Raw genomic sequence first — 15884 nt, forward strand, 5'->3', positions numbered from 1 at the left:
TAACATGATATTTTCCAGTTCCATGCATTTACCAGCAAATGCCACAATTTCATTCTTCTTTATGGCTGAGTAATACTCCATTGTGTATATATACTACATTTTCCTTATCTATTTATCTGTTGAAGGGCACCTAGGTTTGTTCCATACCTTGGCTATTTTGAATTGTGCTACTATAAACCTTGATGTGGCTGTATCACTCACTGTAGTATGATGATTTTAAATCTTTTGGATATATACCAAGGAGTGGAATAACTGAGTCATATGGTGATTCTATTTCTAAATTTTTGAGGACTCTCCATACTGCTTTTTCAGAGTGGTTGTATGAATTTTCAGGCCCACCAACCATGTGTGGGTATACCTTTTACCTCATATCCTCTCCAACATTTATTGTTACTTGTATTCTTGATAATGTCCATTCTTATTGGAGTGAGATGAAATCTCAGTGTAGTTTTAATTTGCATTTTTGTAATTGCTAGAGATATGTAACATTTTTTCATGTATTTGTTGACCATTTGTATTTCTTCTTTTGAGAAGTGTCTGTTTAGTTCTTTGACCAATTTATTGATTAGATTATTTGGGATTTTTTTTGTTTTAAGTTTTTTGGGTTCTTTGTATGTTCTGGATACTAATACCTTATTTGTGGAGCAGGTGGCAAAGATTGTCTCCCATTCTGTAGACTCTCTATTCCCAATTGTTTTCTTTGCTGTGCAGAGCCTTTTAATTCGATGTCATCCCACTTATTGATTTTTGGTTTTACTTCTTGCATGTTAGGCGTCTTGTTAAGGAAGTCAGTTCTTGTGCTGACATTGCTAGTATTGGGCCTGCATTTTCTTCTAGCAGGTACAGGGATTCTGGTCTAATTCCTAGATCTTTGATCTACTTTGAGTTGGCTTTAGTGCAGGGTAAGGGATAGGGGTTAAATTTCATCCTACTACAATGGATTTCCAGTTTTCCCAGTATCATTTGTTAAAAAGGCTATCTTTTCTCCATTGTATGTTTTTGGCATCTTTATCTAATATTTGATAATTGAATTTATGTGGGTTTATTTCTGTGTCTTCTATTCTGTTTCATTGGTCTTCATGTCTGTTTTGGTGTCAGCTGTTTTTGTTACTATATCTCTGTAGTATATATTATAATTTTTTAAAAACCATTCTCATAGGTGTGTAGGGAATATATATTAACCTAATTTTCTAGTAGCCATGTTTCAATTTAAAAAATAAAAAGAAAAAATAAAATTAGTTTTAATAATGTGTTTTATTTAATACAACACAAAATATATTATTTCAACATGCAATTAATATAAAAAATTAATGAGGTATTTTAATGAGATATTCTTTTTTTGTATCAAGGCTTTGGAATCTGGTATATATTTTATACTTGCAGCACATCTTAATTTGGACTAACCATCTTTCAAACATTCAATAGCCACATGTGGATTGAGGTTGCTGTATTGGACAATGTGGGTCTGGATTTAGTCACATTGCTCTACCAATTTGTGGGTGGATTGGCAAAATATGATATCCTGTGTATCCAGAAAATGTTAACGAGCACTAGTGATGTCTGTTCACACAGGCAGGTTGAAGAGAAAGAAAGAATTTAGATTCTCTATGATTAATATTAAACTACTAAATTGAAGTACATCTGTAAATCTTCTATTGTAGCAGTTTCTAGTTGTAAAGGACAGAAGTGTCACATATAGTTAAGCCAGGTTGAAATGACTTATTCTGTTATTTGAAAAATCCCTTCAATATAATTTTTCATTGCATAAGTAAATATGTATTCAATGTAGAAGATGAGAAAATATAGATAAGCTAAAAAGAGAAATGAAATGTGAACTGGAATGTCAGAGGCAATATTTTTGTGTATGTTCTTCTTAGATAGATGTATTTGAATATGTGTGTGTGAGAGAGTTTAAATGTGCATGTGTGTAAGCAATACATAGGAACTGCTATGTACTGAATTGTACCCATCTGCCTCATAAATACTTAAGGTATCATTTTCAATTGCTGTATAATACAGGTTGAACAATCCTTAGCTGAAATGGTTGGGACCTGAAATGTTTTGGATTTCAGATTTTGTCAGATGTGGAATGTTTGCATATGCATAATGTGACATCCTAGGGATGGACCACTAGTCTAAAAAAATTTATTTACATTTTATTTATGCCTTGTATGAAGGTAATTTCATACAATATTTTTTAGTGTGTTCACATTTTGTAGCCCACCACATGAGGTCAGCTGTAGAATTCTCCATATGTGATATTGTGTTATTAATAAATACTTTCAGATTTTAGAGCATTAAGATTTTGGATTTTTGGATTAGGGATACTCAACTGGTACTCCACTTTATGAAGGTCTCATAATTTATGTAACACATTTTATATTATAGGCTGTTCAGAATATATCATTGTATAAATTAGGAACAGAGGAGGTGTCTATGTTGGATTTATATTATACCTTCTTATCTAAAACAAAAACAAAGAGTATTTGGAAATCTTGTTATGTTTGTTTTCTGTTGCTGTGACAAAATACCTTAGAAAATCAACTTAAAAAGAGACTCATAATTTCAGATGTTTCAGTTCATGGTCACTTGGCTCTATTGTTTTGGGGCCTTTGTTGAGGTTAAACATCCTGGTGAGGAGTATGTGATGGAAAAAAGATGCTCACCTCATGACAGCCAAGAACAAAGAGAAAGTGAGAGAGGAAGGGGCCAGGTCCCATATTTTCTTCAAGAACATGCCCCCAATAACCTAACTTCCTACAACTAGTCCCACCTCTTACAGATTCTACCACCTCCCAACAGTGCCATCCACTGAGAACCAAGCCTTCAACATATGGCTTTTGGGAGACATTTAAGATCTAAGCCATAACATTCTGCCTCTGGACTTTAAAGGTTCATGTCCATTGTACAAATGCAGAATTCATTCAGTTCCTCTCCAGAGGTCTCCAAAGCTTTAACAGTGTTAGCATTACTCAAAAGTCCAAGTCTAACATCTCCTCTAGGAATGGTGAACTTTTAGCTGTGAGCCCCCTGTAAAAATAAAAGAACAAGTTACATACTTCTAGGATGGAATGAGAGTAAACATTCCCATCCCAGAGGGGAATAATGGGGGCATAAAAAGAAAGGCTTGGGCCAAAGCAAGACTGAAACAACTCAGCAGGGCAAACATTACATCCTGTAGTTCCAAATCTGACCTCTGGGGCACATGATGGTGTGGTGTGATATGGACCCCCAAGGACTTGGGTGGCCCACCCCTTTGTCAGTGTTCTCCCCGCCCTTCGTGTTTTTTCTTTGTTTTCACCTTTTCTCTTTTCACCTGGCCTCCTCTCCGTTTGAACAGATACAAATGGGAATATACATCATCACACTGACTGGGTAATTAGTAAAGTAAGAAAAAAATCATTTCCTATAAAGTTGTTAGTACTTCTTATTTTTTTTCACATGGCTATCTTGTATTTGTTACCAATAATACTTACATACATTATTCAAGGTATTCTAGGTGTAACTCGAAGATAATCGGTAATATAGAGAATGGCAGATAGAGTTTAAAAAGATCAGTAAGCAAGGATGTCATGGTAAAGTGCAGGCTTATAGGAGTTTTATTTAAAAACAAAAAGCCAGTGCAAGATTAAAATCTGCACAGGAAAGAAATTGATTAAATGTGCTGAGAGGATCTGTTTTTCTTTATTGGCTGCTGTGACCGTTTGGCATTGGCACTGACCTCTGATGCTTGGCTTTCTGTTGTGTGGCTATGGTAGGCACAGGGGTGATATTAAAAATATTTAACAACTGGTAAGGCAGGGGCACCAACTAATGAGAAGAATCTCAGCCTGAACCAGTGTGTTAGGGTTGGATAGCTGCCCTGAGTGAGGAAATAAAACAAAGAAACATATTAAAAAGAAAAAAGAACTTGAAGTTTTTGCTTATTTTACTCTAGAAAAAAGATTCAGGTATTAAGTGTTTATTTTTGATTTTAATCTTGTATGTGTTTCCAATGACACTGTGAGGAAATTTATCTTCCACATAAATAAACAGTAAATCACTATTCTCTTTCTGGAAAATATTATCTAAATTCATAGAAAAGGATTAATGTGTTGAATATTTGAATGATTCTTACAATTCTACATAGAAACAACAACAACAACAAAAGGAAATATAAGCAGGCCTTTCAGATACACACACAAAACACAATAAATATAAGAAAAGGTGTTTCAGATCATTAATGGGCAAAAAATGCATATTTATGAGACAGCTGCATTTTACTTAGCTAATATGTTAAGTGAATAACTTGATTCTGGTACTTTTATTTAATGTAAACAAGAGTCTTTAAGGTGGGCACTATTATAAGGTCCATTGAGTAGGCAGGGAACCTGAGGCTGGGGGTTTACATGCCTGAGGACATGGCTGATAAGTTGTGTGGAGTAAAAAGCTCTTTTTACCTTTTGAGATTTGCACAGATTAAATGATACATAACAAAATGAATTGGGTAAACACACAAAGGGCTTTCATAAAGACGTTTAGTGTGGCATTATTTGTAATGCAAACAAACAAACAAGTAAAAACCCAAATTGAAGTGTTCTTCCAAAGGGGATTGGCAAAATATGTGAGGATATCGCCATAAAATGTAAGCTCAAGCAGCTCTTAAAAAGACTGAGGTCCTTAAAATGATTTCAGCTTATAAACTTGTAGTTTTGTTATATTATTCAGTAGGAGAAAAATTCAGGTCACAAAATAGCATATAAATTATAATCCTAATTTTGTGAAAGGAATTCCCCTTAGTTAAGCAGAGAAAAATGTCTGATTATATATGCTATGCTTATCCTGGTGGAGGAATTATAGATTATACATATTTAGAGTCTATTGGTTTATATTTCTATATTATTTGAGTGTTCTTTTTATTTTTTGGTACCAGGGATTGAACCCAGGGGCACTCAACCACTGAGTCACATCCCCAGCCCCTTTTTTGTGTTTTATTTAGAGACAGGGTCTCACCCAGTTGCTTAGGGTCTTGATAATTTGCTGAGGTTGGCTTTGAACTCATGATCCTCCTGCCTCAGCCTCCTGAGCCACTGAGGTTGCAGGTGTGCGTCACCATACCCAGCTGAATATTCACTTTTAATGTAATTATTTGAAGCAGAAACAAAAAGCAAGAAATATTGTCAAATGCTAAAATGACAGATCACAACAAATGCACTAAACCTGCAAAACACTCCTAGGGCAGATGAGGTGAGTCAGAAAAGGCAGGCACAAGAGATCCAGATGATAAAAGAACTCACAGGATGGGGCTGTATAGAAGGAAGGCAGGAAAGATAGATGGGAGGGGTAAAGAGAAAGAAAAGCAAAGTGGAAGAGAAGGAAAGCAGAGTAAAGCTAGATTGAAGACACAGTAGAACATTGTTCAAGGGTCAGCAAGGCCCTGGTGGTAGCAGGGAAGATCCAATTGGAGTTTGGCTGATAATGTAGCTAAGGATGGGTAAGATGGTTAAGAGCATGGGCTCTGGATTGAAGCAGTACGATAGAGCTAATAGCCACATGTTTCTCTATGGATCCTATCTTCGCTAATAGTAGCTTTCAACCATGTGACTCCTTCTTGTCACTGGACTGTGAGAGGAAGTGCTGAGGCCCTTAGAGGTTGTAGTGCCTCCTTTTCTACTCTTATGCAGAAGAACTAGTGATGGTTCATGTTCCATGATGGTTTAACTACAAAAAGGAGTCACCAATGCCCAAGGGCAGGATATAATTGAGAAATAAACTTTTTGTTGTGTTAAGACTCTCAGATTTGGGGGTCTGCTCATTTCAGTAGTGGGGTGTTTGCTCTAATGTGCTGTCATGTATTAGCTGTCTGACTCTGGACAGATTATTAACTCTCTGAACATCAGCTATTTCACTTGTCAATGGAAATAATAATGGTATCTATCTCATTGAGTAATTGGAGGATTACATGGGAAAGTGTACAGTGTATTTAACATATGTTAGCTGTTATCATTTACAGAAGGAGTCAATAAATAAATCACCCCAAATGGGCAGCAACAGGTCAAGTAAATGTGAACAGATGATAGCAGAGATCATATAAGAAAATATTGTGGGACATAGTAACAAAAGTCAGGGAATATGGACTGTGAAGAAAGAGGATTGAGGATATAGACCCAAATACACCTGGGTAGTAAACTGTTGCTCCCAGTTGGAAGAAGTGTTTATTATTTGAATGAAACACTCATTTGTAGAGGTTGACTTATGGAGATAAGGTAGTTAAGATTAGTTGCATATCCATAAAAATGCTTACTAAATTTTTATCATAAAGAAATTATAATTCCTTTTCTAACATATCAGTTTAAGTGGCCATAGTAGGTGTTAGATATGCCTAATTTTATTGACTCATTGTTGACACTTTTTTTTTGAGAGAGAGAGACAGAATTTTTAATATTTATTTTTTAGTTTTTTGGCGGACAAAACATCTTTGTTTGTATGTGGTGCTGAGGATCAAACCCGGGCAGCACGCATGCCAGGCGAGCACGCTACCGCTTGAGCCACATCCCCAGCCCTGGTTGACACTTTTAACCATTTGGTTATCTAAGTGATCTTGGGGCAGGGACTCCAGGACCACCTGTTCTACATTATGTAATTAGGGTAGAGGGAAGCCATGAGCTGACCAGTGTGTGCTCCTGTGGTGGGTTGGTGGTAGGGTGGAGAATGTTGTATATAAATCCAATAAATATAGCATATGTTTTATTCAGAATAATTTGATAGACCTATTCTTTCCATCTCCTCTTTCTTCATCTCTTTTCCTTTTAAAAAGTAATATATTTACATTTAGTAAGTATAACAGATATCTTATTGAAACCCCATTGAGCTCCATGATTTCATATTTTTTAAAAAAATTAAATTTTGTTTATTCTATTTAGTTATATATGACATAAGAATGAAGTTCAATCCATATTACACAAATAGAGCATAATTTTTCATGTCTCTGGTTGAACACAAAGTAGAGTCACACCATTCAGGTTTTCACATTTGTACTTAGGGTAATAATGTTCATCTCATTTCACTGTCTTTCCTATCCTCATGCCCCACTCCTTTGCCCTATCTAAAGTTCATCTATTCCTCCCATGCTCCTCTGCCATCCCCATTATGAATCAGCATCCTAATATCAGAGAAGACATTCGGCCTTTGGTTTTTTGGGACTGGCTAACTTCACTTAGCATTATATTTTCCAATTCCATCCATTTACCTGAAAATGCCATGATTTTATTCTTTTATTGCTGAGTAATATTCCATTGTGTGTATATGCCACATTTCCTTTATCCATTCATCTACTGAAGGGGTGTGCAACCAATATGGAAAGCAGTATGAAGAATCCTTGGAAAATTGGAAATGGAACCACCATTTGAGCCAGTTATCCCACACCTCGGTTTATACCCAAAGGACTTAAAAACAGCATACTACAGGAACACAGCCTCATCAATGTTTATAGCAGCACAATTCACAATATCCAACCTAGATACCCTTCAGTAGATGCATAAATTTTAAAAAATAAAATAAAATTGTTGATTCTGGCAGGAACAAATTGTTATTCTTAGTAGTGGCTACAAAAGTCCTTTGTAGGAGGGGTTTTGTGTGGTAATCTGGTTTGTCAGTGTGTGTGTTTGAATTTGCAAAATGCTCTTCTTGAGATTGAAAAAAATGTCCACTTTCTTAAAAAAAAGGGGGTAATCCTTTTTGTTGGGAGGGGGTTAGGACCCCCCCCAGTCCAGCTTGATATGGCTGCTGCTTTCAGGAACTTACTGTTTTTTTTAGTCCATTCTTTCAAGAAATGTTTACAGAGCCCTATTATCTGCTTCAGATACAGAGGTTAAAAAAAAAAAAAAATCTGTCTCTAGGAAGTACAGCCCAGTGGAGAGACTAAGGGTGAGATGCAGGATTTCTGGGTCCTCCAGATACTCAAGAATCACAGCCAGGTTGTCAGAGGTTCCCTCTTTGCTCTGGCTAAATATTACAGTCACGAGGACCTGCCAATTTCAATTTATTCAGTTATCCCCCCAAAAGTGAATGGTTCCAAAAGGCATCAGTGTGCTTTAGAACAGTGGGCTTGCCTTATGATGGCGGTGAAAACTGGAAACAGCTGGCACCTCTGCCTATCATAGCTACCAGTTCAATGCTACTTCAAACTCTCTTGGACAGTCTCTCCATTTCAGTTCAGCAGAGTGAACCAGGACATCTTTTCTCTGGGCCCATCTTTCTGATGCAACTATTCCTGTCTTATAAAATGATTAAACCCGGACCAGCTATTTTTATTTGATTCTACAAAAATAGCTGTTATCTGTCAGTCCCGGCTGGGAATCAAAGCTTCCACTCTTCAAGTATGCGCCCCAGTTGGCTTTGCCTTAAAATTTACTTCCCAGGCATTGGCATTTGGGGGCGCAGCTGGACCCATCACGCCAAGACAGCGTGTTGTTTTATTTGACAGCGGCTCCCAGGGAGAGGTAAAGGTGCTTTCGCAGTGGGATTATTCCCCCTCTGGCTGGCATGACTAGATTCTCCCAGGTTGCGGGTAAAACCGCAGGAGGGTCCCAGGACGCACTTGGTGGTAGAAGGTAGCTCTAGGGCTTTGATGTGGACACTTTCCTCCATGAATCGGCCCCTCCTAAATAAGGGGTGTGGATCCAGTTCGGAGCCCTCAGCTGTGCCAGAGTAAGAACCACGCCACCTTTTTCCACCCCGCCCCTCCATCCCCGGTGTGACCACTTTTGATCCCGCTCCAGACAAAGCCGATCTGAACTCCAGCCGAATGAATAAGGGGATCAGGTTGCTCTCTCGGCCTCCCCTCACTCCCCTCCCCGCGTCTCCCCTTGCCCACGTGACTTTCTGGAATCTTTGCCAAAGCTCCCAGTCCCTGGGTCCATTTTCACACCAAGCAGAGGAGGGAGGAAGGAGGGGAGGGAGGCGGAGACAGGCGGAGTATGTGTCCTTTAAATGCGGGGATCCAGACGGGGATCTATTTTGTGCATTTCCGGGCTCTCTATCCCGGATAGCATTGAGTTCAAGGGGGCTTTTCCAGCCTTTCTCCTTCCTCAGTGAATCTAAAATTCTGGCTCCTCCTCGACTCCCGTAATCGCACCTCCACCCTGCAGAGCAGCTCGGGTTGTTCTGTTAGGAGGTGGGTGTCGGTGTGGAGCAAGCCGCGCCCCCGTAGCCCTTCTCGTTCAGGCAAGAGGCGGGAGCGAGAAAGTAGCAGCAGCGCCCCCCGCGCCCCCAGCGCCTTCCTTGCAAGCCACGGAACAGTCTGCTGCAGGGAGCGCAGCCCGGGGCCGCGCGGTGCAGCTGCAGCTCCGGCGAGTTCCGGACGTGCACGCATCGCGACACAAAGTTTCCAGTCAGCGGCGCTGGGCCGCTGAGGTCCGCTGAGCTGGAGGTGGCCCCGCCAAGAAGTGGGTGTGAGTGGGTTTTTCGGGATTCCGGGAGACCCTTTCTGCCTACGCAGCGCGGACGCGGAATATCAAGCGAACTTTAAAAAAGCTAGTCGAGGCGTGCCAGCGCCAAAATCTTCACTATTGGAGACCCCAAAGAGGACGGGTCTAGCCCCAGGGAAATGCTGCGAGAGCAGATCAGTCCGTGACCGGCAACTTTCGGGTAGACTTTGCAGTGGAGAACTACGCTTTGCCCCTTCTGGTTCTCCCAAGCCCAGCCATCGTCGGTGTCCTGCGGTCCGGGAGAGCTCCGCCAGCTCCCCGCCCCAGCAGTGAGTGAATTGAATCGCCCGCCGGATCCGGCGCCTCGGGGCTGATGTGAGTGTCGCTCTTGGCCTGTCCATCTTCTTTTTTTCCCCGGAGGAAACAGCCCACTGTTCCCCACCCTCTGGGCGTCCCCCGCTCCGGGCGCCGAAAGCAGCAGTTTGGCGGAGAGCCGGCTCTTGGATGCTGAAGGCTGCACTCCTCCACTGTGGGTGCCAAGGCGGCGATGGGTTTCCTCAAAGTGTGGCTCGGGGTGGCCGTAGCGTTGGCGGAATTTGCAGTATTGCTTCATCATTCCGAAGGTAAAAAGAGCAGTGGCGCGCGTGTGTGAGTGTGTGTGTGTGTGCAGTTTAAAATGCTCAGCAAGTTTTATGGTGTCGTGGGCTAGGTGGAACTTTTTGTTTTTTACTTTGGGGGGTGGGTGGGAGTGGAACTGGAGTGGGCTTTTTCTTTTTCTTTTTTTCCTGAGATTGGTTAGCGTTCGGATCACAGCCCGCTCCACGGTCTCCCTTTCCACCGTAAGTCCTTTGGGTGGTGGCAGGTTGAGGTGGATCTTCTTTCCTTTCCTCTCCTGCCCACGAAGGAAAAGCAACTACTTAAAGTCTAGTTGCTCTTACGTTTGCAGGAAAAAAATAAATAAATAAACACCAAAAAAACAAAAAACCAAAAAACAAACCCAACTTCTGCTCTTATGAAACATAAAAGCTCCATCACTCTTGCTCCTTCCTACCCCTATAAGTCTCCCCCTAAAGTCCAGTTAAGATTTTATAACTAGCTGATGAGAGCATGTTCTGGACGTAGGCAATTTAATTGTACTGAAATAAATCTCCCCGGTACCGATAGCTTTCCTCCTTCCCCAAGGGGGCGGGGGAAAGTGGTTAATAGGAGTTTAGATTACTTCCCTTATCCCTCCGCCTCCTGGTTTTCCTCCCGGGCTTCAACCTACATGTGAAACCCTGGAGCTGAGAGAGGGAAGGGAGACAGCGAAGAGTTGTCGCCATGATATCAAACGCAATCTAGGCTCAGCCGAATAAATAAATCAATAAGTAAATTAAGAGTTTTGGGGTTAAGGGGTGCAGGGCCAGGGACGCGAGGCGCTTTGAGCTCCCACCTGCTCGGAGGAGCCCGGGAAGTGGCCCAGTTAGTGTTTAAGGAGGGGGAGGGGAGCCGGCGGCTGGGAAGAAGAGGACTTAATCCACAGCACGGGGAGCTCGGCTTTCCTTCCCGGCTCCATTCATTATTCATCCAGCTGCGGGAAGAAGAGTTCACCTGCCCAGCCGCAAATTGGCTTCGCAACCGCGGCGGCCAGCGCTGGGCGGGCCGCTTTCTCTGCGCTGGTGCTGGAGGGAGACAGTCCCCGACTGCTGATCCCTTGCCTAGGATTGGGGGCGTTGGAGGTCGGGGTAGGACAAAGCCCTTTCTTGGATTGACTTCCAGTCAAAGGAGCGGTGCCTCTTCTTTATTAGCTTCCCAAGAGAAAATGGTCTAGTTTTGGAAATTCACACACTGCAATGGAGACTTTCCCTACTGGTTAAGGTGATACCTTCCCTCACCCTCCTGGGGAGCAGGTGGAATGTATCCCATCCCCGAGAGAAATACGTCTAAGACCTGTGCAGACTTCTTCAAACAGTGCAAAACCTGTAGAGAGAGAGATACTATGTATGCGAATGTGCATTAAAAAAAAAAAAAAAGTCTAATTGCCCCAGACGGGAGAGACTGCCCAGGCCACCTAAATCTCAACTTCGGACTTAGAAAAACTACAGTTTCACTTGGTGGCAGTTTCTTATTTACAATCATATCCCAGCAACGAAGAAAACATGCTCCAGTATTGCTCAGCAGGGGGCAGCTGGAATGATGTATTTTCTCAGACCAAATCTAAGACAAAAGCTGTTAATATTAAGGGTCTACAGGGGGCGCTCATTGGAGGATTGGTCCATACAATGTGCAATGTTTAAGAACTGCCAAGGTCTTTTGATGGGTATTGGGAAAGAGGTGATATTCCTTTAAAGATATACTTCGGATACTGCATTTAGTTGTATCACCCTACCTTCAGAGCATTCTATAGTCATTTCACAAATTGGATTGCAAGATTGGTAAATGTCAGTTTTCACCCAAATCATAATGATGCTTATCTGATAATGAATGAATACATTTACTGAGCACATGCCATTTGCCTGGTACTATGCTAAGTACTTTAAATACTTTATCTCATGAATTTAATTAAATGATATCAGTCCCACAGACAAGTTGTCTTTCCATGAGACCTTCCCATTTGGTTCTGTCAAGGTTTTATTTTAACATTAAAAGCACTGAGGTCATAGATGGAAATATAAGGATTTCAGAGATCTTCTCAAATTTTTAATGTTAATCTAGGGAATAATTTTTAAAAGTTGAAAAGAAACTCTATATGACATATTCTCTGTGCTCAGAGAATATGTCATATATGCTTCCAGTACCCCAGTTAATACCTTTCACAATTGTAGTTGATATAAATGTTACCTTGGTCCTTTGGCTATGTGCTTACTGAGGAGTTAGGATGGCTCTTAGTTATTCTTATATATCCAGTTCAACTCCTAGCACATAGTAAGTTCTCAAAATTTTTGGCCAAATGAACAAGTATTGCCAAATCACATTCTTTTGAAGCCTTTATGATTAGCTGACTTACCTTGAATGAACCATCTAACTCTGTGAGCTGTAATTCTGTCATTTACTAAATGAAGAAGTCAACTAGGTGATAGTGCTAAAATACTTTTGTTAATCATCACGAATAGAAGGAAAAATGACTGACATTTGCCAGCTTATTTGTGATCAGTTGCAATTTCCAGGTTCTAAATTTTATTCTAATTATCAGAAGAAAAAATAAATTTTTATAAGGAAATTATTGGCAGTGTTATTTTATATTGCCAAGTAGATAAAATTCTATGATTTGAGGTCTTAATAAAATCAAGAAGGCACAGGGAAACCTCTAATATGGTTGTTTTCTGAATCAGGGGAATTTTGTGATGGTGTTTTCTGGAGATGCTCACTTTGAGTTGTGTTGATATGTGTAAGTTCTGTGAGCTTACACTACATAGACAGCTGACTTGGGGTAGGAAAGGTCACTGGCTCTGAGGCTAAGAGCACTGAGCTCTAGTTGATGTCTCATCACTCCTCGTGTGGTTTCAGTCAATTCCACAATCTCCCAGGCTTTTCATATAAGTGCCATTGACAGATTATATTGGAGATGATCATTTGATAAACAGTGTGTTTTATTTATAGATAGATCAGCATTTTTGATTCTGCTCTTGGCTGAGGACTCCCTTTGGTGAGACACTGAATGCTTGAACCTCAATATCAGAGAAGACATTGAAAAATAGCCAAGAAAAATAGCCTCTCCCTTCATCTTTCATTTGACAAGCCTTTTTTTTTTTTTTTTTTTTTGAGAGCAAATGTGTCATGCTGTGTCTGGTGGGGAAATATAGGGATCAAAACAAATAGTAAAAGCCTATAGTACTTGCCCTTAAGGAGTTTGCATACCCCAAAATTGTTATTATCAGAATTATGGTTCACTAGAGATAGGAGAACATTTGGTCTTTGTTGGCTTGCCCAATATTGAAATTTTACTGATTCCAGTTGATTGATACTAATTGCAATTTTGCAGCTTTATGGCTTTTATAACTACCTGCTAGTAGAAATAATGTGATGTATTAGCATAGATTTTTTTATTTCCCCCAGTGCTAGGGATCAAACCCAGGGGCTTATGCATGCTAGGCAGGTGCTCTACCACTGAGCCACATCCTTATCCCCATGTTGTTGGCTCTTGTTTCTAATACATTGCCTTCTGGGGATCGACTCTGAGTATTGCTCTCCCCATAGACATCCTTCAGTGAGGACATACCCATCCATATTCACTATTATGGACTGGGGTGGCAATATCACTTAATTTTACTTAGACACAAGTAGTCATAAAATACTCTCCACCACATGGCTCAAAAGAGGGGAGGGGACTACCACATGGTGAAGTGGGAGCTGCATGCCAACTTTTATAACAGTTCAAAAACAGTTGGCCCATTTTCATTTTAACTACTCTATTAATTGATCTGAATCCTACTTGACAGTAATCAGGACATGAGCTGCCCTGTCAGTCCAGAAGCGATTCTATTTTAACTATTCCACAGTGTACACAGCCATATGCTGAATTATAATACAACATAAAGCTTGAACATTTAAATGCCAACTTGTGGCTGCTTGGTCCTAATGAGTCGTGTGTTTGTGAGGCCCTGCTCTCCAAATCTCTTCATGTCTTAATGAACACTATTTCTTTCAACTAATGGGTCTGACATTTTGTGCTTCTTGGATTTAACTTCTCTAATTCACTCAGTTTACCAGTCAGTTTCTCTAGTGAATAGTTTAAGGATGTCAGTACTGGTACTAATCATATCTCAAAATTTCCCTGAAAATATTAATTTTTTACAGATATGTCATAAAAGAGTTTATTATAATCTTTGAGAAGCCATCAAATAATAAAGCCATTATTTTACTTGTTTAAATTTTATATGTAACATTTTGCCTCTGTGACCTGTAGGGCAATGAGCCATCCATACTGGAAGAAGAGCAGCCAATTCTCCAAACATAGCAGCCTTCCTTTTTTTGCTCTATATAATTACTGTACTCTGTAGACTATCTGCACTTTCTCACAGACCGTGTGCTGTTGGAATTAAATTGCTGACACTTTAGCCATATTTCATGCCCTGAAACTGACAATGTTCTTGGTTTGGGAACTCTGGTTCCCATTGTTTTTTTTTAAAAAAATTTTTCCTCTATTTTCCTTTGAAGAAGGCATATTTCTCTTTCTAGATCTCTACCATTTCTCAGAATTCGTCTTGAGGGGCTGAGGTTGTAGAATGCTTACCTAACATGCATAGGCCCTCAGTTCAGGCACTAAAAAGAAAGAAAGAAAGAAAAATCCACCTTGAGCTGAGCTGGATTTTCCTTTCAAGTTCAAATAAAGCCATAATTTGAAAGCTTAGATAGATCTGTAATCTTTCTGGAACTCCTTAGGGGGAAAAATGATGAGTAGAAGGAGTAACTTTGTTGTCCATATTATGCGAATTGATGGATTGGTGAAAAGGCCTCTCTGCTCCAGTTCTGAATCAGAAGCTGCACCCAGCACCTAATGCCAACAAACCTCCCAACTTCATCTGCTAGTGGGTGTGCAGCGTGCCACAGTGTGGGAGAAATATGTTTACTCTGGATGACCGCATCTGGCTTTGGGTGGTGATAAATGTTTGATAGGACTGGGCATCATACTGGAATGCTTTGTTCTCTCAGGAGAGTAGAAATGAGGGTTTGGAAACAGTGTTAATGGACATTCGTTCATGTAGCTGCCTTCTGGTTAGAACTGTATGGTTTTAGGAAAGCCCTCAGAGGGCAAAGCTTATTTCTTTTGGAATTGTGCATCATAGACTGACCCAAATTGAGTTATTTTCTTTTCCTAATGACAGAATTTATCAGCAGGTACATACCACTTGACTGGAGTCTATAGCAGATGTTTCGCTTAACCACATCTGGCTCTAGTGCCACTCTTAAATGTAGCCTTATGTTTTCCTCTTATAGAACTTCCCCAAGCAGGTTTTTATGTGGATATTTGGTTACTTCTTAAAGTACTTGATTTTGGGGGGAACTTTGAAAGAGGTGATACTGTGGGAGAGAGAAATAAAATTATAGTTATGTGCCACAGAATGATGTTTTGGTCAATGTTGAACTGAATATAGTATGTTGATCTCATATTGCCTAATGATGTCATAGCCATCTTACTTGGTGTGAATAAATGTTTGCATCACAGAAATGTTTCCTAATGATGCATTTCTCAGAAGGTATCCCTAGTAACACATGACTATATCTGAGGATAGTCTTATTTTAAAGAACAAATTTTGTGTTTTTTTTTTCTGAAAGTTAAATTTTCTTTGCTTATCATAAAGGTTGAATGTACTTGAAAACATCATGTTGTACATGAGATATATATATATATATATATATATATATATATATATATATATATATACACACACACACACACATGATTTTATCTGTCAATTAAAAAACTATTTAATATGTGAAAGGTTTTTCATAGTTTAGCCATTAAAAATTAATGGTCTGGAAAAAATATTAAATTTT

At 39.9% G+C, this 15884-nt stretch overlaps 1 protein-coding gene across 1 annotated transcript in view; it reads left to right on the forward strand.

Annotated features, from left to right (window-relative positions):
• The first annotated feature begins 9954 nt into the window (after positions 1–9954).
• Fras1 (Fraser extracellular matrix complex subunit 1) overlaps positions 9955–15884 on the forward strand; it is a 424900-nt gene continuing 418970 nt past the window's right edge. Inside the window, exon 1 of the mRNA XM_076864881.2 lies at positions 9955–10030. Within this exon, the coding sequence (XP_076720996.2) occupies positions 9955–10030 (76 nt within the window). The remainder of the gene's footprint in view (positions 10031–15884) is intronic.

The sequence above is a fragment of the Callospermophilus lateralis genome, chromosome 8, assembly GCF_048772815.1.
Source record: "Callospermophilus lateralis isolate mCalLat2 chromosome 8, mCalLat2.hap1, whole genome shotgun sequence".
Classification (NCBI taxonomy): domain Eukaryota; kingdom Metazoa; phylum Chordata; class Mammalia; order Rodentia; family Sciuridae; genus Callospermophilus; species Callospermophilus lateralis.